Here is a 22,351-nt window from a genome sequence, read left to right as displayed (position 1 = left end):
AACTTCCAAGTAATGGTGGAGGGCAGCTTGACTTCAGTCGTACGTTGGTGTCCTGCACCAAAAAGAGCAGATCTACAAGCACACAATGCGTCACGATGCAACATGTTGTGAATGTATAGATCGCTGTTTTTCGCTTAAGGCTGCCACGTCACATGGGGGTGTCCCGGGGCACAGAAAGAGGGAAGTGAGCAGTGGTGAAGAGGCCTGTAGACACACAATAATAACACAACACAGGAACTGCTCCTCTTGCATCTTTACCCATTTAGGCCTAGAATTAGAAGGATTCAAAAGACACTTATAGAATCAGGTCAAAATTCTAATGTTCACGACTTTTCAAAAATAGCAGATCTACAAGCTCGCAGCGCGGCACTCGGTGCAGCGCTGTGAGCTTGTATATCTGCTATTTTTCAATAGTTAAAGCATAAAATAATGATACACAAAATGTGTACCCGTTCTAAATGGGTTAAAGAATCTGGCCTCAGTTCAGATAAGGGCCAATAAATCATGCCATGTACAGCACTATACATTGTAAAATCCTGAGTGTGAGTTAAACTAACATTTAGGATTTTTGCAGCGTCCAGTATAACTTCATCTTTCAATCTAATAACAACAACATAGAATGTTCAAAGAATCGCTGATCACGTCAGCACTCGGCAGCCTATATCAAATACAAGATGAGAAAATATAGAAGAGAAGAAAAAGAAGAGAAGAAATACAACAACAACAACATACAATTGTTTTTTAAACTGCTTTCTCTCTCTCTCTCACTTTCTGCCTCTTACACTCTCTCTCTCTCTCGCTCTCTCCCTCTTTGGTGGAAGTGTGGGGCGGGGGCGGTGGTGGGGATGGGGTGGGGGGGGGTCTGTTGGCATGCTTGCACCGTGTGCTCTGTGCTCGACCGGGCCTTGGCTCAGGTCCATATCCCCTCTCTCTAGCCCCCCTCTCGCTCCTCTCTGCCTACCCCCACCCCCCCACCCCCGCCACGCCGAACACCCTTCCCCCTCATCACCAGCCCCTCTTCTGCTCTCCTTTGGTTGCAGCAGCTTCCCTATAACCTCCGCTATACGCAGTAAAGTCCATGAGTGTTCATTCAACTCTGTGAGTGTAAATAGAAAAACGCTTCTCAGAGTTAAATTAACACTGGATTTTTGATGGTGTACTGCCAGCAACTCTGCTGGGCTCTTCACACCCGACCGACCCCGTCCGCCGAACCCCCCTGCCCCCCGCTCACACCTATCCATCCATCCATCTACTCCAGTCCATTCCATTCCATCCCATCCCACCAACACACACACACACACACACACACACGCACACGCACGCACATACACATCGCATACCCTTCCTCTCTTGGCTGTAACCTTCCTTAACCCTCTCCCCACATATCTCCGCTAATATGGTCCATGTTCCTCCCTTCCTCCCCTCCTCTCCTCCTCCCCCCCTCTCCTCCCCTCCTCCTCCCCTCCTCCCCCCTCTCCTCCCCCTCCTCCCCTTCCTCCCCTCCTCTCCTCCTCCCCCCCTCTCCTCCCCTCCTCCCCCCCCCTCCCCTCCCCTCAGAGCCCGTGGCAGCAGGTCCACAGCCTCTGTGACACAGATGCACACAGTTGCTCTGGGCGCTCGACATGGGAACAAAGCATCGGAGAAGGGGCTGAGTGGGTCCGTCTGTTACGATGTGTGGCTGTGCGTGTATGTGTGTTGTGCGCACGAGAGAGAGAGAGAACAGTACACATATTAGAGCAGCGGTTCTCAACCTTTTCAGGCCGCGACCCCCAAAATAATCATATTGTAACTGGGGACCCCCCCACCCTGACGAGGGTTGAGGCATTAGAGTTTGTATATCACGGTTTTAGTGTGAAAATAGCAGATCTACATGCAAGCATGTAGAACGGCTATTTTCACAATTTCTGCCTCTAATATTTGATAATTTGGCCAATGTTTAATTTGTAATTTCAGAGGTATTATAAAGTCCTTAAATTGTCACTTTAGAAATGTGCAGATACCCTCTATACACTTAAACTTTATGTTGGTTTGTTTACTGTTGAGTGAGGAAAAAAAGTGTTGCACATTAAGCTAATCATCTGGGGACCCCCCCCCAAAATAATTTGGGGACCCCCCTGGGGGTCCCGACCACAGGTTGAGAACCACTGTATTAGAGTATAGATTTTGGATTTATAATTGGAGGACAACATGATTCTACACGCCCAACATCTCCACGTTATATGACTTCTGTGCAGGCTGTCTGTGCTCGCATTCTACTGTGTTCTGTTTGTTTCAAACATTTTAACTCCACTTCCTATCTAATTACCTCCCATTAAAACCTGACCTTTTGAAAACAAGCGGTAATTAACAATGGGCAACTGCTTTATCAAAGAGAATACATCTTAGCCTCGTTCACAATGTCAGCATGGGTTGATTGGCAGCATGGAACATAAAAGCTCCAGCCAACATTGTTCAGTGACTGCCAGTGTCCTTATGGTAGGTTAAATATCTGCATTAGCAAATTGAGTGCACAATACATGTTTGCAGTGGTGGAAAAACCACTCAACTGTTTTAGTATCAATATTACAATGCACAAATATATATATATTATTTATATATATATATTTATATTTTCTTTATTGTTTTTTACACACAACAGTACATATACGCACACACATTCACACACACATACACATACCACCTGCACATGCCCATCAAATGACATTGTTCACATCATCCTTCTCTTTTCTTTTCCTTTTTCTTTTCCTCTCCTCCTCCTGTTCTCTCTTTCTCTTTAGCCACACATCCTTATTTCCTTTAGGTTCTTGTTTCCATGGCGTTCATATACGTCTCCCAAAGCCGGTCAACGTCACTCTGTCTACCTCTAACCACATAGGTTAGCCTCTCCACTCTGTCTACCTCTAACCACATTGGTTAGCCCTCTCCACTCTGTCTACCTCTAACCACATAGGTTAGCCTCTCCACTCTGTCTACCTCTAACCACATAGGTTAGCCTCTCCACTCTGTCTACCTCTAACCACATAGGTTAGCCTCTCCACTCTGTCTACCTCTAACCACATAGGTTAGCCTCTCCACTCTGTCTACCTCTAACCACATAGGTTAGCCTCTCCACTCTGTCTACCTCTAACCACATAGGTTAGCCTCTCCACTCTGTCTACCTCTAACCACATAGGTTAGCCTCTCCTCTCTGTCTACCTCTAAACACATTGGTTAGCCTCTCCACTCTGTCTACCTCTAACCACATAGGTTAGCCTCTCCACTCTGTCTACCTCTAACCACATAGGTTAGCCTCTCCACTCTGTCTACCTCTAACCACATAGGTTAGCCTCTCCACTCTGTCTACCTCTAACCACATATGTTAGCCTCTCCACTCTAAACCACATAGGTTAGCCTCTCCACTCTGTCTACCTCTAACCACATTAGGTTAGCCTCTCCACTCTGTCTACCTCTAACCACATAGGTTAGCCTCTCCACTCTGTCTACCTCTAACCACATAGGTTAGCCTCTCCACTCTGTCTACCTCTAACCACATAGGTTAGCCTCTCCACTCTGTCTACCTCTAACCACATATGTTAGCCTCTCCACTCTGTCTACCTCTAACCACATAGGTTTAGCCTCTCCACTCTGTCTACCTCTAACCACATAGGTTAGCCTCTCCTCTCTGTCTACCTCTAACCACATAGGTTAGCCTCTCCACTCTGTCTACCTCTAACCACATAGGTTAGGCCTCTCCACTCTGTCTACCTCTAACCACATAGGTTAGGCCTCTCCACTCTGTCTACCTCTAACCACATAGGTTAGCCTCTCCTCTCTGTCTACCTCTAACCACATAGGTTATCCTCTCCACTCTGTCTACCTCTAACCACATAGGTAAGCCTCTCCACTCTGCTACCTCTAAACCTCTCCACTCTGTCTACCTCTAACCTCATAGGTTAGCCTCTCCACTCTGTCTACCTCTAACCACATAGGTTAGCCTCTCCTCTCTGTCTACCTCTAACCACATAGGTTAGCCTCTCCACTCTGTCTACCTCTAACCACATAGGTTAGCCTCTCCACTCTGTCTACCTCTAACCACATAGGTTAGCCTCTCCTCTCTGTCTACCTCTACCACATAGGTTAGCCTCTCCACTCTGTCTACCTCTAACCACATAGGTTAGCCTCTCCACTCTGTCTACTCTAACCACATAGGTTAGCCTCTCCACTCTGTCTACCTCTAACCACATAGGTTAGCCTCTCCACTCTGTCTACCTCTAAACCAAATAGGTTAGCCTCTCCTCTCTGTCTACCTCTAAACACATTGGTTAGCCTCTCCACTCTGTCTACCTCTAACCACATAGGTTAGCCTCTCCACTCTGTCTACCTCTAACCACATAGGTTAGCCTCTCCACTCTGTCTACCTCTAACCACATAGGTTAGCCTCTCCACTCTGTCTACCTCTAACCACATATGTTAGCCTCTCCACTCTGTCTACCTCTAACCACATAGGTTAGCCTCTCCTCTCTGTCTACCTCTAACCACATAGGTTAGCCTCTCCACTCTGTCTACCTCTAACCACATATGTTAGCCTCTCCACTCTGTCTACCTCTAACCACATAGGTTAGCCTCTCCACTCTGTCTACCTCTAACCACATAGGTTAGCCTCTCCACTCTGTCTACCTCTAACCACATAGGTTAGCCTCTCCACTCTGTCTACCTCTAACCACATAGGTTAGCCTCTCCACTCTGTCTACCTCTAACCACATAGGTTAGCCTCTCCACTCTGTCTACCTCTAACCACATATGTTAGCCTCTCCACTCTGTCTACCTCTAACCACATAGGTTAGCCTCTCCACTCTGTCTACCTCTAACCACATAGGTTAGCCTCTCCTCTCTGTCTACCTCTAACCACATAGGTTAGCCTCTCCACTCTGTCTACCTCTAACCACATAGGTTAGCCTCTCCACTCTGTCTACCTCTAACCACATAGGTTAGCCTCTCCACTCTGTCTACCTCTAACCACATAGGTTAGCCTCTCCTCTCTGTCTACCTCTAACCACATAGGTTATCCTCTCCACTCTGTCTACCTCTAACCACATAGGTAGCCTCTCCACTCTGTCTACCTCTAACCACACAGGTTAGCCTCTCCACTCTCTCTACCTCTAACCACACAGGTTAGCCTCTCCACTCTGTCTACCTCTAACCACACAGGTTAGCCTCTCCACTCTGTCTACCTCTAACCTCATAGGTTAGCCTCTCCACTCTGTCTACCTCTAACCACATAGGTTAGCCTCTCCTCTCTGTCTACCTCTAACCACATAGGTTAGCCTCTCCACTCTGTCTACCTCTAACCACATAGGTTAGCCTCTCCACTCTGTCTACCTCTAACCACATAGGTTAGCCTCTCCTCTCTGTCTACCTCTAACCACATAGGTTAGCCTCTCCACTCTGTCTACCTCTAACCACATAGGGTTAGCCTCTCCTCTCTGTCTACCTCTAACCACATAGGTTAGCCTCTCCACTCTGTCTACCTCTAACCACATAGGTTAGCCTCTCCACTCTGTCTACCTCTAACCACATAGGTTAGCCTCTCCACTCTGTCTACCTCTAACCACATAGGTGTAGCCTCTCCATCCCGATAGAGTTCATGAGCTCCCTATGCCACATCCTCAATGTTGGGGCTTCAACACTTTTCCAGCATAATGCCACAGCTCTTCTAGCTTGGAGAAGTCCAAAGTCAAAGATTTTAGTTTGCTTTGCTGAATGTATAAAGTTCCTTGGGTGAATTCCAAGTATACAGAGCTTAGCACTTAGTGGAACGGTAATTTTACAAATACTCAGTTACAAGTAGAAGTCTGGTATTCAGAATTTACTTGAGTTAAAGTACAGTACAGTACTTAAAGGGAGAACCACCCATTTTCAACATTGAACGTCTTATGTCATTAATATACCTTAGAGGTGTTGTGTACACGTGATGATGTCATCACAATGTACTTTGGGTGGTTCTCTCCTTTAAGTAAAGTGTGTGTGTGTGTGTGTGTGTGTGTGTGTGTGTGTGTGTGTGTGTGTGTGTGTGTGTGTGTGTGTGTGTGTGTGTGTGTGTGTGTGTGTGTGTGTGTGTGTGTGCGACCCCGTGCGTGCGTGCGTGCGTGCGTGCGTGCGTGCTGTGTGCGTGTTCGAGGTCAGTGTATATATATATGAGATCAGCGTTGGGTCTGAGAAGGTCATGAGTTTTCTGTGGAGGCCTGTCACCTCCTATTGATCAGCTAGTCTGGTCTGGTCTGGCTCGGTTTGGCTGTGCCTTATCCTTGCGCTCCAGCGAGCAGCTATCAGCTCCGTCAGCACAGGGCTGATAGCCATCAGGTAGTTGGGAGCCACTGGACCCCAGCCTGGAGATAGCGGCTTGAATTGGGAAATAGCTGACATGAGTTTCAATGCATGAGTAACAAATACATAAAAACAGACCAAAAAAGCACATTCAGTCATATTTCATCCACAGACTTAACGCTTAAAACAGAGGTCTTCAACAGGGGGTCACCTAAATCTTTGAGTGATAGAAAGTTTTTTTCTCCTTTTTTATATTAACCACTTGAACCCGAGTGTCCATACAGTATTCTGAGAACTTTAGCCAAAAATAGCAAATCTACAAGCTCACAAAGCCTCGCAGCGCAAGATCGGCTATTTTCGGCAAAGAGCTTTGGTGTAGAGGGGAAAAAGAGCAGACTAAGTACAGAGTGAAATGTCAAGTTTATTAAGTATTGACGTTTTTTTCAGATATTTAAATATCTGAAAACACAAATTGACATGAATCCAAAATACACTGATAATTTGTGCTGTCAAACGATGAAACTATACAGAATCTATATGAACAGGTTGTGGGGGTCCCTGCTTCATCTCTCTCTCAACTAAGGGGATATTGGCCTGAAAACGTTGAAGACCTCTGGCTTAAAAGCAACAGGAAAGGCATATACAGTACGTGGAAATACACATATTTCTACCTTCTCTCTTTCTTCTCTCGTAGCACTGGCCTCATTCTTTGCTCGGTCCCCTCTCCATGCTATCCAGGGATTTGGTTTGGGATGGGAGGGCGGGGAGGGGAGGAGGGACAAATGAGATGCCTCAACACTCCACTGCCCTCCTCCCGCCCTCCATCCCACTCCCCCTCACACCTGGGATGGCCATTTCATTTCAGAGAGCAGCAAATGGAAAGGTGATCTTAATCTGCCCTCTTTCCTTCTCTCCTCTCTCTCTCTCTCTCTCTCTCTCTCTCTCTCTCTCTCTCTCACACTCTCTCACTCTCTCTCTGTCCTCATCTCCCACACACCGAGCCTTCCAGTGCTGATGGACAGTGCACTGCTGCAGGGACGTGCAGTGAATGTTAGAGGGGCAGGGGCTGACATTTCTAAAAAGGGCCTTTTGGTGGAAATATTGAAAATAGCAGAACTCCAAGCTCACAATGCGTTGTGCTGCAACGCGTTGTGAGCTAGGAGGTTGGCTATTTTCGGCGAGTGATATCACACTGAACTAAGCATGGAAATGTGGCATAACGGCATTGAATTCTACACAGAGAGGGAAATTCTAAGGTGCTGCATTCAAGTTCAAGAGAGTTTGGACATTAAGGCAATTCTCTTGAATGCTGCCTTCAGGTATGGCATGGAATTAGCATTTGAGGGCACTTTTTTAGAGACAGATAAAAGGGCAGGGGCTCAAGCCCCCTTTGATGTCAATGTGTGCACGTGCCTGCACTGCTGGCTTATTGAGCCCTGGCTGCCATGCTGCAGACCAAATCCAGCAACAGAGAACACTGTGTATACACGCTGTTTTATTAGCTTAGAAAGAATCTCCTTCGTTTCACACTTGTTCTCTGTTAATATTTTGGCCCCCCGGGTGTCTGATTGGAAATTCGTTGACAGCATTTCTGTAGAATGAGAGAGTATGACAATCGACTGGTCGAAGTTTTCCGATGCGACCCCTACCGTGCACGGTGCTACTCCATTAGGTCATTACTCTGTGTTAGTCTCCGTCCCTGCTCTTAGCTCATTAGTCATTACAGCCACAAGCAGAGGCATGCACTAGCCATTGATTTCCTATGAGGAACGTGCTGCAGGCCAGTTCATTAGGAATGTGGTCACAAACCACTGGATTAGCTGGACTGTAGACACACTTGGAGAGACTTGGCCGTTGCCCCCGAGCAATGAGCTGCACTCACTGTACCATGCCGTAGATGCTTAATATACACTCCGTTGCAAGCCGGTGTCACGCGCCAAAAATAGCAGATCTACAAGCTCACAACTTGTTACGGTGCGACGCTTTGCGAGCATGTAGATTGGCTATTTCTGGCGAACGACACCTATGCACCACAAAGTATAAATCAGGGTTTAGAGTTCTTAGTTCCCGCATTTACAGAAAGTCCGAAATGATCAGAATTCTATGCAAGCATTTAGAGTAGGAGTTGAATGAGTTTGTTTGTGGCAAAGCTACACTGAATAAAAAGGAGGCCTGCCCAGCATTCATCTGAATATGGGAGAGCATGTTTTGACCAAGTGAAACTGCCCACTGGGCAGATTGAGACCTTATTTGAAAGGTCTCTGCATGTTTTTTTCAGTTTTTTTTTCAGAAGAGGAGAGAAGGTCTCTGGCTGAATGATGGCCATCTTTTAGAAAACAAACCTGAGTTTCTCTCTCTCTCTCTCTCTCTCTCTCTCTCTCTCTCTCTCTCTCTCTCTCTCCTCTCTCTCTCTCTCTCTCTCTCTCTCTCTCTCTCTCTCTCCCCCTGTGTGTGTGTTTGTGTGTGTATGTGTGTGTGTGTGTGTGTGTGTGTGTGTGTGTGTGTGTGTGTGTGTGTGTGTGTGTGTGTGTGTGTGTGTGTGTGTGTGTGTGTGTGTGTGTGTGTGTGTGTGTGAGTGAGTGTGTGAGTGTGCTTCTCTTCTATTCTCCTCCCCAACACATGGCTCCGGGCTGGACTGAGGCTGCAGCTCCACCCGCCCAGCCGTTGCCATGGCAACGCTATCTGGGCCTACCAAGACCTGAAGCCGAAGGACATCCTGGACAACAATACAATAGCAGCACAGCCCAGGGTACCTGGGGGACCTAGACCTGAGAGGCGAGAACTGGGGGTGGAGGGGGGGGGGTTGCAGATCGAGGGTGAAAATCCTCCCTCCTCCTCCTCCTCCTCCTCCATCTCTTTCCTCACCACCTCCCTCTTGCAAGACAAACACACCCAGGGTTTGGCTTTAGCTTGGGAATCCAGGGAGCAAGCGCAACATGCAAGCATTACTGTAAAACGGCCTGGGCAGTGCTGTTAAAACGCAGCTTGTAATATTTTCTTTATTTCCCCTTTAAAGCAATTTATTGGTGACACAGACATGACTTTTCAACGGCATCATTCATGACCTACGTCTGGTGGTCAGGTGGTCAGCTGGTCAGGTGGTCTGGCAAACGGCTTGAGGGTCTGGCTCTGACCAAATGGAAGTCTCTTCCATGGCTGGCTGTGCCTCTCGCGCTCTCCTCAGCCGAGTTGTCTTGATGGCCCAGGTTTGGGCCATGCGTCCTGTTGTTGGTGCCAGCATAGTGGAGAGTAGAGATGTTTGGAGCCTATTTGCCTTTGCTAGCATTCCTCCATGTACTGCTGCTAAAATAATAAGAGGCCGGGTTACCTCAGGTCGGCCCCAGCTGAGGGATACGGAACATGCATTGTTGTCATTGGCTGTGCCTGAGGATCCCTCTTAAAGCCACAGCACGGAGCGAGGCACCGCTGCCCATCTTGGGAGGAACAATGTGATGCTGTTCCGTCGTTTGCGCTTGGAGTAGTAATAGATGAGCCAATATTCTGTGTGTGTGTGTGTGTGTGTGTGTGTGTGTGTGTGTGTGTGTGTGTGTGTGTGTGTGTGTGTGTGTGTGTGTGTGTGTGTGTGTGTGTGTGTGTGTGTGTGTGTGTGTGTGTGTGCGTGCGCCTGCGTGTGTGTGCGTGTGTGTGTGCGTGTGTGTGCGTGCGTGCATGTGTGCATTCAAGCTGTATATATGTGTTGTAAATGAAAAAGAAAAGAAAAAGCCATATCTTCTATTTTTGCAACATAGTGTGCAATGAAACAGAGAGGGAATTGAATGCCTTGCGGCAGCCTACTGTACATTTGGCCTATGGTACATCATAGCATGTTATTGAGTCCTTTGGTTTGTAACATTGCTCATGTAGGTTATTAAGGTTAATATATTCTTAAGTGCAATGTGGCATTCATTTCTTGTTACTATTGTCAACGAAACTCAGACAGTAAACGTATTGTCATCTCGAGGAGTCATCTCGTTGGATCAGTGAGAACATTAAGCAGTTCTATAAGAGAATTTAGGGGGGTCAAATGGACGAACACAGGGCTTCGGGTTCGAGTATTTTACTGATGTAATGCATGGCAAGAAACATAGTCAACATAAATGAAGGTCAAGTGTATTGTATAAATCTCCATGTGACGAATGCCTTTAGTTTTTTATTATCTTTTAGAATAGATATATATTTTTGTATTATTATCCCGCAGGGGAAATTCAGTCGCACAGAGGCAGTGCAGTGGTTAAGGTTACAAAGTTACAGGTAAGGAGTAAGACAAAGGCGCAGTACTGTTGTGTACAGCAATCCAAGGCAAAAAAATAAATATAACAATACAGAGCGACGGTAAATGGAGGTAAAAACAAATGAAGTGTAGATTAAAGTCAGTGCTTTATAGTGTTTCACGGTACAGTATATCATCATAAAACAAATAATAATAATTATCAGTGCAATGCCAATCGAAAAGGTTATACGAGGTTGAAGATATCAGATCTATGATGTCTGCTCCTATTATCATTCACTGATGTACCATGCAACTTTACAGACAGTTCAATCTTCGTGAGTGATCTGGTGATATTGTCTCACATGAAACCGTCCTCTAGCTCTGTTGATTATACCTTTCAAACCTCTCATACGTCTCTTTTCTCTCCATTTTAAATAGCTCCATATCTTCTGGATGTGTCCCTGATTATTTTAAGATTGCTTGTGTGCAGCCTATTCTCAGAAAACCTAGTCTTGACCCATCCATTTCTAACAATTATAGGCCAATTGCTCAAGTCCCATTCATTCCAGAAAAGACAGCCTTGTTGCAACCTCTGCAGCTGTAAATGCAAAATGATGAATGATAAATTTCAGTCAGTTTTCTACAGCATCGAGACTAGAGTAACAAACAATCTTATAATGAATGCCGACATTGGGTACTGTTCCATACTTGGACTTGAGAGCAGTATTTGACACCACTGACCACAACAACATATGTATTAATAGAATACAGCATGGGGGGTTGGCATATCTGGGACTGCCTTGCAGTGGTTTACATATTATTTGACTAATCATAGGCATTTTGTGTCAATTGGTTTCCTCCCATATAACTTGTGGTTTGCCCCAGGGTTCAACCTTAGTGGGTCCAATCCTATTTTCTTTGTATATGCTTCCCCTTGGCAACATTATACGTAGGCTTGTTATTTCTTTTCATTGTTGCAAAACATGGACAATACATAATTAACTTCAGGTGAAGCACAGAAACTCTTCTTCTACAAACGTGTCCAGTTTAGCAGATATTAAAGACTGGATGTCAAATCATTTCCTTCAACTGAATTCTGACAAGATTCAAATATTCTCACAATTTTCCTATATTACTTGCACTCTTAATTTCAGTCATCTGTTAGTATCAATCTGTCAAGATATCTTATTTGATCCCAGACTAAACTTTGACAAAAGTCATTCGGAAAAGCTTTATCAACTCAGGAATATCTCCATGATCAGATCAGTTTTGAGAGTTTAATGACAAAAATCATTATCAAAATCATCAACTTTTTCATGCTTCGACCATTAAGTAACCCCAAAAAATACTCAATAGGCACCAAATAGTAAAGAACACTGCTGCTAGCCTAGACTAACTAAAACCAGGAGAAGAGAACACATTAGACGTACTTCCCTACACAGGTTGCCTGTCTATTTTAGGATTGGGTTTAAGATTTTACTGATTACGTTCAGGGCACTTCCTGGCCTGGCTCCTAATTATGTTCTAGTTATTAACCCCTTACCTGCCTGTGGGCAGCCTGCGGTCCTCCTGCTGGCTGTTCCTGAGCTGAGGCCGAAGACAAAGGGTGACCGTGCCTTTGCCGTCAGGGCTCCTCCACTCTGAACCAACCTGCCTGTCGGCAGTATTGGATTTTAAATTGCTTCTTAAAACGTACTTTTATTGAAAGACCTTTTTGCACAATTTTTTAATGTCATTGTTTTATTCTTTTAAAGTTTTTTTCATTTCTCACTGCACTTTATACTTTATACATGCCATCATGTTTTTCTGTTATTGGCTTTATTTTATTCGTCTTCAGTTTTATGTTAAGCACTTAGAAACTTTGTTTTGAAGTGCTTTATAAATAAAAGTCATTATATTATTACTGTTGTGCATAGAATAGGGTGTATCGCTATATACATACCATATTCACGTGGTGGCCACGTAGGTTCAATTAAGTGCTGATATACTGTATCTACAAATAGGCCACTCATATATAAGTGCTGCAGAACATTACGAGCGAACAGACCTGTTTGATGTGACATGTGGGTAATTATACAGACTGTCATCTGTGATGCTGATGCAAGGGAGTGACACTGTGTGCTGTGAGTACACAGTTTATCTTTGTCGGGCCTTGAAATGCTCAACGTGTCACAAAACCAGTTGTATTCCTACTGTTTCATCAGTGTGGACCTGTAGTGTCCATGCGGCATTTCTTATTGTGGCAGCATAACTATGTATGTGGGATGCTGTTGTACTGTAGTTGTGCACGTGCGTGTGTGTGTGTGTGTGCACGTGCGCGTGTGTGTGTGTGTGTGTGTGTGTGTGTGTGTGTGTGTGTGTGTGTGTGTGTGTGTGTGTGTGTGTGTGTGTGTGTGTGTGTGTGTGTGTGTGTGTGTGTGTAAGGCAGTGTGTGTGAGCTGCTTCGTCATGCTGAAACCTCTGTCTCACACCTCCTCCTCTGTGTTCCTCCACAGACAGCCTCACAAACAGGATGTTAATGCTTGACGGAATGCCTGCAGTCCGAGTCAAAGCTGAGCCCCTGGAATCAGAACAAGGGGTAAGAGAGCAGTTGTTTTCCAGACAATTCCCCCCCCCCCCCCCTCTTTTTTTTTTTCTCTCTCCCTCGCTGCTTTCCTGCTTTTCCTCCTCCCGGCGATGGGCCGATAATCACTCCCAGGCCCCCCTAAATGTGAGTTAAAGCCCGATTTACACTTCGTCGCACGGCGGTGTCGGATCCACAGGATCCCAACGCCGGCGCGCTGCGAGCTTGTAGATCAGCTATTTTCGGCGCGCGACACCGCTGTACGACGGAGCATAAATTAAGCGCAAGTGAGTGAGTGAGTGAGTGAGTGAGCGAGCGAGCGTGGGGGCTAAGAGGAGTGGTCGGAGAGCATGGTAGTAAGGAGGAGTAGAGGAAAAGGAGAGGAGGAGGAGGCCCCAGCAGCTGGAGCAGGAATGCATCGGGGAGGTGGGGGGGGGAGGAGGGGCGATGTTGGCTGGGGCCCGCGCAGCGTCCTCACTGCTTGGGGTTCATACGCACAGATGCAGTCACTGCATCCAGGGAGGAGGAGGGTCACAAGGGGCCGATTCCTCAATCTCTCCGTTTCTTTGCATCTTCTAGCTCGGTTTCCCGGCATCGTCGTCTCTTGCGCTGTTTTTTTATTTTCCTTTCTTTTTTTTCAGTTTAGCGCTGCATAGATGTATTCTCTATGTCTATAGCACGCACGCCCACGCTCGCAGTTACGTAGATAGATGCAAATTACACACACTAATACACGTGCGCGTGCCACACGCGTGCACTCCCATGGCTTTCATCTGTCTCTAGCCGCTCTTTGTCGTCGCTCCTCCATCCCACCCACGCACACTCGCGCACGCGTACACACACACACACACATACACTCTCGCGTGTGCGCACGCATGCACACACACACACACACACACACACACACACACACACACACACACACACACACACACACACACACACACACACGTTTCACCCAGGCAACGGTAGAGAGTGTGAAAATGGGGGTCCACTTTTACACTCTCATAGTTAAATTAACAACGAGCGTTTTACTGGTCCATTTGGATCAGTATTCCACTAGTTAAATTAACACTTAGGATTTTATCCTGTGCACGGAGAAAACTGGATGTGCAAAATGTTATGGGACCGCTAGATCGTGACACGCATTATTTGTTAGCCGAGCCTCATTAGACAGAACAGCAGTGTACAAACACATGAACTTTACACTTAAGTTACCTTTTGGAATGATTTCATTCGTAAAGCTGTCTCTGAGATGACGATATTACAGTAACATGCAGATATTACACTGAAAATGGCATGACTTGATCGTGGCATCGATAATATATTCACCTGTAACAATTTTGTTCTGTCCCACATATCGGTAAAGTGCACTCTAGGCCCGCGTACAGAGAAATAAAGTGGCCTTGTTATGGAGAAGCTGTTGCTAGGCTACGAGGTCTTTGTGTTGCTGCTACAGCTGTGTGTGCGCAGTGGATGCAGTCCACTTTATATTTATAGTCATGATGAATACTATTCATTTATCATTGATTTCCATTCATTTCTTATCAATAACTTGTTGCCCCTAATAAATCACTATAAGAGCACTTTGCGCGCCGCGAGCCGAACGATTCCATTGGAGCGGAACCTGAGGCCATTTTGCGCTTGATGGATGAGAAAAATACCGGCAGCTGATAACCTGTTGGGTTATCACGTTTCTTGTAGAAAGGTGTCTGGTGGTGGAGGTGTTTGGTGTTGATAAGAATTGGATCCATCTTCCCTGGGCGTATAGCAGCTGACAGAGGCAGGAGGAAGCAGGTGGTTGCTTCGCTGTGCGTGCCCTGCTCTCAACTGTGGCTAAAGTGTTGGGGAGTGAGTGCTGGTAGCCCCCTCTCGCCCTGCTATACCTAATGGCTGCTGGGATTGGATTGAAGTCATTCTCCATACGTGTAGTGATGTCAGTCAAAGGCAGGATGTGAGCCCTGCAGCCCACGCGGCTTTGAAGTGCAGCGAGATCCGATCTCTCGCCATAACCGACTGAGCTTCCCTTTAAACGGCAGGCAGACACAGACAGTTTAGACTGCTGCTTGCAGAAAATGTGGTCTTCATTTGGGTGGCCGTGGGCCAAGGGCTTGCTGGAAATGGCCTGCCTCGTTAGAGAATTCACCCGCAAGGGGCTGGAAAATCAGCCCTGCTAACCAGTATCCCCTAATAAAGACAATGGCATGAGGACAGAGGCAAGCAGGCGGGTCCGGGGTGGAGTGTAATAAAGCCTGATTTATACTTTTTCATACGACAGTGTCACGTGCCAAAAATAGTAGATGCAACCCATTGAGAGCTTGTAGATCTGCTATTTTCACAGTGTGACATCGCCGTGTGACCGTGTCGAATTTGTACGTCTGTCGCCCTGTGTGTGTGTGTGTGTGTGTGTGTGTGTGTGTGTGTGTACGCGCACGTGTGTGTACTGTACATTCGTGTGTCTGTGTGTGTGGGTGTCTGCCTGCCTGTCTGTCTGTATATCCCTTTGTGTGTGAGAGTGCAAATTGTCAAAGTGAGAGAGGGGGTGGCTGGAAGTTTTCCATTTGTGTGAGTTCAGAATGCATAAGAGCCCAAGCCAATATGCAAATAAGTGTCTGTTTTTCACTTTTATGTAACCCTATACACACACTGTTATTTTGACCTTTTCCACGCAAATGTTCCCCTCCTCAACGGGAGCTACAGAGGAACCGGCCTATTTGACATCTCATCGCTGCCACTGACTGCATTCCTATTCGCGACCGTCATAGGTTTGTGCGCCTCCAACAAAACAGTGCGGTTATGAACCATAAATAATCTTAAAGTAGTATTCAGACTACAGTTGCGGTCACCGTTTGAAACACAATATATTTTTCTTTGGTTTTCGATATTTTCCGCTTACTGGTGGAGAGAATCGGCGATTGGTGTCGAGCTCCCAGTATAAAAAAGGACAAGTCAAGTTTGCATGCGTTCAGAGGCGTCACAAGGGGGGAAAAGTGGGACTGAGTTTCTAGGGCCGCGCTGCGAGCTTGTAGATCTGCTATTTTTTAAAAGTCGTGAAAATGTGTGCAAATCTTTGAATATATGTATTTTTAAGCGAACATTTGTAAATCAAAATTTGCTTCTGGGGGGTCCCTGGAACTAAATAATTTGAGATGGGGGTCCGTGGCCAAATACATATATAATAATTTTGGGGTTCCTTCACATGAAAAGGTTTGAGCACCACTGACATAGAAACATATTTTTTTCAAAAAACCTTAGAAGGATTTGAAATATTCAAAGACTTCTACAAGCTCGCAGCGCAGTACTCGGTGCCACGCTGTGAGCTTGTATATCTGCTATTTTTCAATAGTTAAAGTACCCAGGGCTCAGAATTTGGTGCAACACCCTGGGTGTCGAGCTCCCAGTATTAAAACAGTCTGCATGCGTTGACTGAGGCAGACTGTGATGAGCCTCGGAGGAGCTAATGCCCTCAAAGCCTCCAGGCAGTGTAGCTCCAGGCACTTTGTGACACCGCCATCCTATATACAGCCCATACAAACACAGGGCTAAAGCATCTGGATGATAGCCTGAGGGTCTGGTAGAGGGAGAGAGCTCATACAAGGAGTAGACGTTCATACAAGCAGAGAGCGGACATTTGACATTACAGGCATCTATAGTGAAAACTGACCATTAGAGATATATATTTTTTGACAGCGGTTGTTTCTCATGGTAATGGCCTAGAAGTAGCGTTTCCCAGCGGAAGATCTATAGCCCCCTGGATGGTGAATACAGAGCTAAAAACAAACTATAATGATCGGGGAACTCAGCAAAGCTCCAAGGAGGGACCTTATGGGAGAAGTATGCTCCCCTAACAGGGAAGTTCAATTGTGGGTCCAGTTTAGAGTACATTTAAGTTGGAATTTGTTGCGATGTGTGAGTGTTTACAAAGAAACTACAAAAAAACAACAAATGAGACTTGTGAGCTTGTTATCCCAATTGTTTCCCGTGAAGGAGTGAGTGGTGATGAATTCATCATCACAGTCCTGTTTGAAGAGCAGATTAAAGTTTGCCACAGTTTGCACAAAGATTATGCCAATCCCTTCTACTAATACTAGTTAATTAGAATTGTGACACCACTTACTGTGCAGGAAAAAAGTCTCAATCAAAACGGATGTGCAATTTATGATATGACTAATTGTTTCCCATCGTATGTACAGTAGTATGTTATTATACAGTTGCATTGGAAACATAAATGTGACTGAAATGTCATTGTATTTGGTATATGCAACAGCATATGATTGCTCTAACAGGGCAGCCAGACTATAGTAGCCTACTTGTCTGACTTTATTTCGGATAAACTTTATTTTGCTGCACTACACTACAGTTTTGGTGGCACGCATTTGGGCCATATGTCAAATCGACCGGCTTCAACGGGAGTCATGTACATGCATTTTGCTAACATTATATAGTTTAATTTATATTAGTAAGAAGCCTCAGGGCGCCCTAAAGGGCGAGGTCGCTGCAATTCTTTTCCATCTGACCAGTGATGTACCGGTATATCGGACAAGTTACCCTTTATGGAGACCCCTGGTACCCATATATGGAGATCCATGTACTGTATATGGAGATATGCTGTGAGAGCCATCTGTCTTGGCCATACATTTGGATTCTGTTAGTGTGGTATGTTGCCGATGTGGCCTCCATATATGGGCATTCCCATATGAAGTCCTATTAGATATGGGCTTAATATTGATGACATCAGGGAACTCCATATATGGGCATAAAAGGGATTCTGTGAGCGTGCCATCACAGTGAAACCAGAGTGTGATGTCAGAGCGGCAAACCCATTCTGTTAAGGGTGGTTTCCCTGACATCACAGCAAACCCATAGACCTGTGATGTGTCAGGGGAACCACAGTGTCAGGCGTGACCAACAGAGATACGCAGAAACGTGGACAAGATGTGCCGGTTTTCATAGTTAACTGCGACCTACGGTCGCAATAAATGTATTAGTGCATTTATTTTCTCCATTGACTTGAATGGGAAAATGTAAAGATTTAACTTTTCCCAAATATGGAGATGTCTGACTTCATAGTGAGACTGACATGGAAGCCAAATGGGAAAATGCAGATTCAACCAGTATGTCCATATATGGGCATTCCAAGATATGGGCTTAATATTGAAGACATCAGGGATCTCCATATACAGTATGGGCATAAAAGGGACAAGGACTGACACAGACATCTCCAGTCCATATATGGCCATTCATTTATTAGTGAATACATTTTCACCATTGACTTGAATGGGGAAAATTCATAAGACGCGATTCATTTGCAAGTGTGACTCGTGTCACAGCAACCACCTTTGCAATTTCCCCAGAATTTCATCTTTCTAGTTTCATCTCGTTGTAGTTTTCCCCAGCTACCAACCCTGTATTTCTCCTGTCACAATCAAAGGACCACAACGGAAATACACGTGGTTTCAAGCGTTCTTGTTTTGATCCTTTTGACTATTGTGTGCTTTTTGTCATCATGAGACGAATAACAGTCTATGTCAATTTTTTTTTTTTTTTTTAAATATAGATATTTTTTGATTTACCAGACTGTAAACCACAAACTAGTCATTTTAATCAGTTAAATTGTTAATGCACTCACCCCTCATTTTGTTCAATTGTCTGTTTTAATGTTATCTGCTCCCTTTGCCTGCTGAATATTGCTTGTACGGACTTATACTGATGTTCCACAAACCGTTAGAGATACACTGTTTTTCCACTTTCCATAAGTATTATGTCTTATAATTCCTAATATATATATGAGTTAAGTAAATAAATCGAATTCAACAAAATGAGGGGGGAGTGCATTAAGAATTTAACAGATTAAAAACTTGTAGTTTGTGATTTACAGTCTGGTAAATCAAAAAAACATCTATATTCAAAATGTAAAAATATGGACTTAGACTGTTTTTCGTCTCAGGTACTCAATTGTACATCCGATCTGTCAATAAAATATCCATCGATCAATTATCTATAGCAGTGTTTCTCAAAGTGGATTTCAGGGACTCTCTAGGTTCCTTCTAAACCGACCCTTACAAGTCTGTAATTTAGGGTCCATTTGGTTCCATTTGTCCATTTGTCCTGTAAAAGTTATGGGGAGACCTTAAAAATGTCAAAGTTTGAGAACCACTGATCTATAGAACACATTTTGTTTGATTTCATTTTGTTTGATTTTAGTTGCCCGCGGACAAAGTGCTTGGTAGGTGGTATTATGAAGCAGGCGATAATGCACCATGAACCTTGACCTGACGCTTATGACTTGGGATTGACCTCGGCTAAGGGTCAGAGGTCAGCAGAGAACATATTTCATGGGGTAACGTTTGTTTTCCGACTCGGGAGGAGTTTCACGAGGGGGGGGGATGGTGGGTTCGGGAGGTTTGAGGCAATGCTGATTCATGGGGTCGTAACATTTCCTGTACACTGAAAATGAGTGTACAAGTCTGGAGTAAAAATAGTGGACTACTTCATAAAAGCACACACACACACACACACACACACACACACACACACACACACACACACACACACACACACACACACACACACACGGGTAACAAAACTCCCATCGGTAATTCACTACAGATCCACCACTCTCAGCCCGCATTACGGCAGGCGAAAGAAATGTGGCTCTAAAAAACAATCGGGTGACCAAATCCACCACGGAGAACATTTTTCACATCTGCTCTTGTGGCGGTGGAGTGATTGGAGCACAAAGCACTTTTCCCCTCATCTCCAATGATCTTTTTTTTTCTATATGTATGATTAGTGGGATTCCAGGATCTCTCTAGTTTTTCTTTTTTTTTTTTCTCACTCTGCTGGCGTGACGGGGACTTGACTCCAGACTCCAGAGAGAGAGAGAGAGAGAGAGAGAGAGAGAGAGAGAGAGAGAGAGAGAGAGAGAGAGAGTGTGAGTTGATGGAGAGAGAGAGACAGAGACAGATAGAGAGTTGATGGAGAGAGAGAGACAGAGACAGAGACAGAGAGAGAGTTGATGGAGAGAGAGAGCCTCTGCTGTGTGGACTGACACCGCTGACCACATACTCTAGCTCTCCTCCTACGCACTCTCCTACGCCAAACATAGCCAGGCTGCTTTAACTTTCACATCACACAGACACACACAGCGCAACATGTTTCACTTGACAGTACCCCTATTGTCAGTGGTAGGAAACAAACAAACAGAACTGCTGTTAGCGCAGAAGGAACCATGGTATTTCTTTATTTATTTCTGGGCATTTTATTGTTTTTGAACCTGCAAAATAAAATCCCCAGTGTTGATTGCGACCGTCAGGTCGCAGTTTACTATCAAAACCTCCACCGGCTGTCAGTCTGTCTGTCAGTCTGTCAGTCAGTCTGTCTGTCACACGTCATGTCACACCTTTGCCCTACTCATATTTCTGCCACCGTTGCCCCTATCCATGCCAAACTGCATTTCTCACATGGCCCTCTTCAAGGCCACCATGAGGCAGATTCTTGCAAAACACATTTTTGGACACTGCTCCTATACAGATTTTGCCTTAAAATCACTCAAAGCGGTACACAGTATCTCTAAAGTCATGTCATCAACATGGATCTGTCCCATTTCCCATATTCCCTCCTGATTGGCTACCATCGCCTTCTAAAGTTTGTGTATGCGACCTGACGGTCGCTTATCTTCCGATTAGGGAGTCTTACTGGTTTATGCTTTTGGAATGATGACTATGATGACAAAACTATGGATTTGACTGTGTGGTATAATGCAGAAGTTAACAAACCGATTAATTGGTCGGTTTGGTCTTAGTCGACCAAGATTTTGTTGATTGATTCAATGTTAATGCATGTTTCTTTTGCCATAATGAATATATAATTTCTTGAAAAATTATGAGCTCATCTCTTGTAAACTCCCCAAGTGCTCCATGCGTGGGGCCAGTCGTTAGGTTTAGGTTACATCAAATCTCTTGTTCCGAAAATAACAGATCTACCATGTTTTGCATGGTGACAAGTTGTGAGCTTGTAGCTCTGCTATTTTCGCCGGATTTTTGCATATTATCACATGCCTCAATTAGGGACACTAGGGTTCATGTGGCTAAATCATCGAGTGGATTAGTCAACAAATTACCGTGACTATTATTCGACTAAGACTTTCTTTTAGTCGAGGACAGCCCCTATACGGTAACAAACATCACATACATCAAGAAATAGCCAATGTTTCTGAGCCACGGAGGACAAAATGGTAGGAGATTTTTACTAGGCTAGGAGATTGACAGGCACTGCAGTGTGTCACCATATAGCACACTGTATGTTTTCCATTATCCAGTTGGAGTAAACAGGATGGTGCAACTTGCGTGGAGGTGCACAGGGAGCATGTGTCGTCTGCTTGGTGTTAAGTTAACCCATTTAGGGTTAGAATTATTGACTGCTTTAACCAGTGAAAAATAGCAGATATACAAGCTCACAGCGCGGCACCGAGTGCCGCGCTGTGAGCTTGTAGATCCGCTATTTTTGAAAAATCATGATTTTTCTTTGCAAGTCTTTGAATATATCTATTTAAAAGCGAACATTTGTAACCAAATATTTGCTTCTGGGTGGTCCATGGAACAACATATTTTGAGATAGGGGTCCGCGGCCAAATACCTGTAATTTTGGGGGTACTTGACATGAAAAAGTTTGAGAATAACATGATTTAGAAGAAGGATTTAGAAGTCGGGTCAAAGATCGGGTCAAAGATATTCAAAGACTTGCACTCATTTTCACGATTTTCCAAAAATAGCAGATCTACAAGCTCGCAGCGCGGCACTCGGTGCCGCGCTGTGAGCTTGTATATCTGCTATTTTTCAATAGTTAAAGCATAAAATAATGGTTAAAGTAGTGCAAATCTAACGCGACTCTGGCGTTCCAGGTATTTGAGAGTTAAGGGTGTGTGGAGGGACACGCTGAGCCACCGGCGCTGCCCTTAGGAGGCCCATAGCTGACTGACAGTGAGTTAGAGAGAGAGAGAGAGAGAGAGAGAGAGAGAGAGGGTCAGGAAATTGAGCCCATATGATGTTTTTCCACCATCACAAAGGAGATTTAGGAGAGATACGCTGGGAGCCAAGAGAGCTGCTTTTCTGTGGGAGTGATACAAACCAGGAGGAAGAGAGAGACAGAGACCTACGCCAAGATGGGAGAGAGTGACAATTGTGTGTGTGTGTGTGTGTGTGTGTGTGCGTGCGTGCGTGCGTGTGTGTGTGTGTGTGTGTGTGCGTGTGTGTGTGTGTGTGTGTGTGTGTGTG

General features: G+C 45.1%; 1 protein-coding gene across 4 annotated transcripts in view; it reads left to right on the top strand.

The window, feature by feature from the left end:
* LOC308308036 (Krueppel-like factor 12) overlaps positions 1–22,351 on the top strand; it is a gene marked incomplete at its 5' end in the record, with an annotated part of 58,387 nt that overhangs the window by 12,700 nt on the left and 23,336 nt on the right. For all 4 annotated transcript variants that reach the window (XM_080753400.1, XM_080753402.1, XM_080753399.1 and 1 more), the window contains one exon: positions 13,009–13,091. In XM_080753400.1, the coding sequence (XP_080609526.1) occupies positions 13,026–13,091 (66 nt within the window). The remainder of the gene's footprint in view (positions 1–13,008; positions 13,092–22,351) is intronic.

This window comes from Nannobrachium achirus (assembly GCF_963921795.1).
Source record: "Nannobrachium achirus genome assembly, chromosome: 22".
Taxonomy (NCBI): Eukaryota; Metazoa; Chordata; class Actinopteri; order Myctophiformes; family Myctophidae; genus Nannobrachium; species Nannobrachium achirus.
Note: the sequence above shows the minus strand (reverse complement) of the source record. Positions and strands in the feature narration are given on the sequence as shown.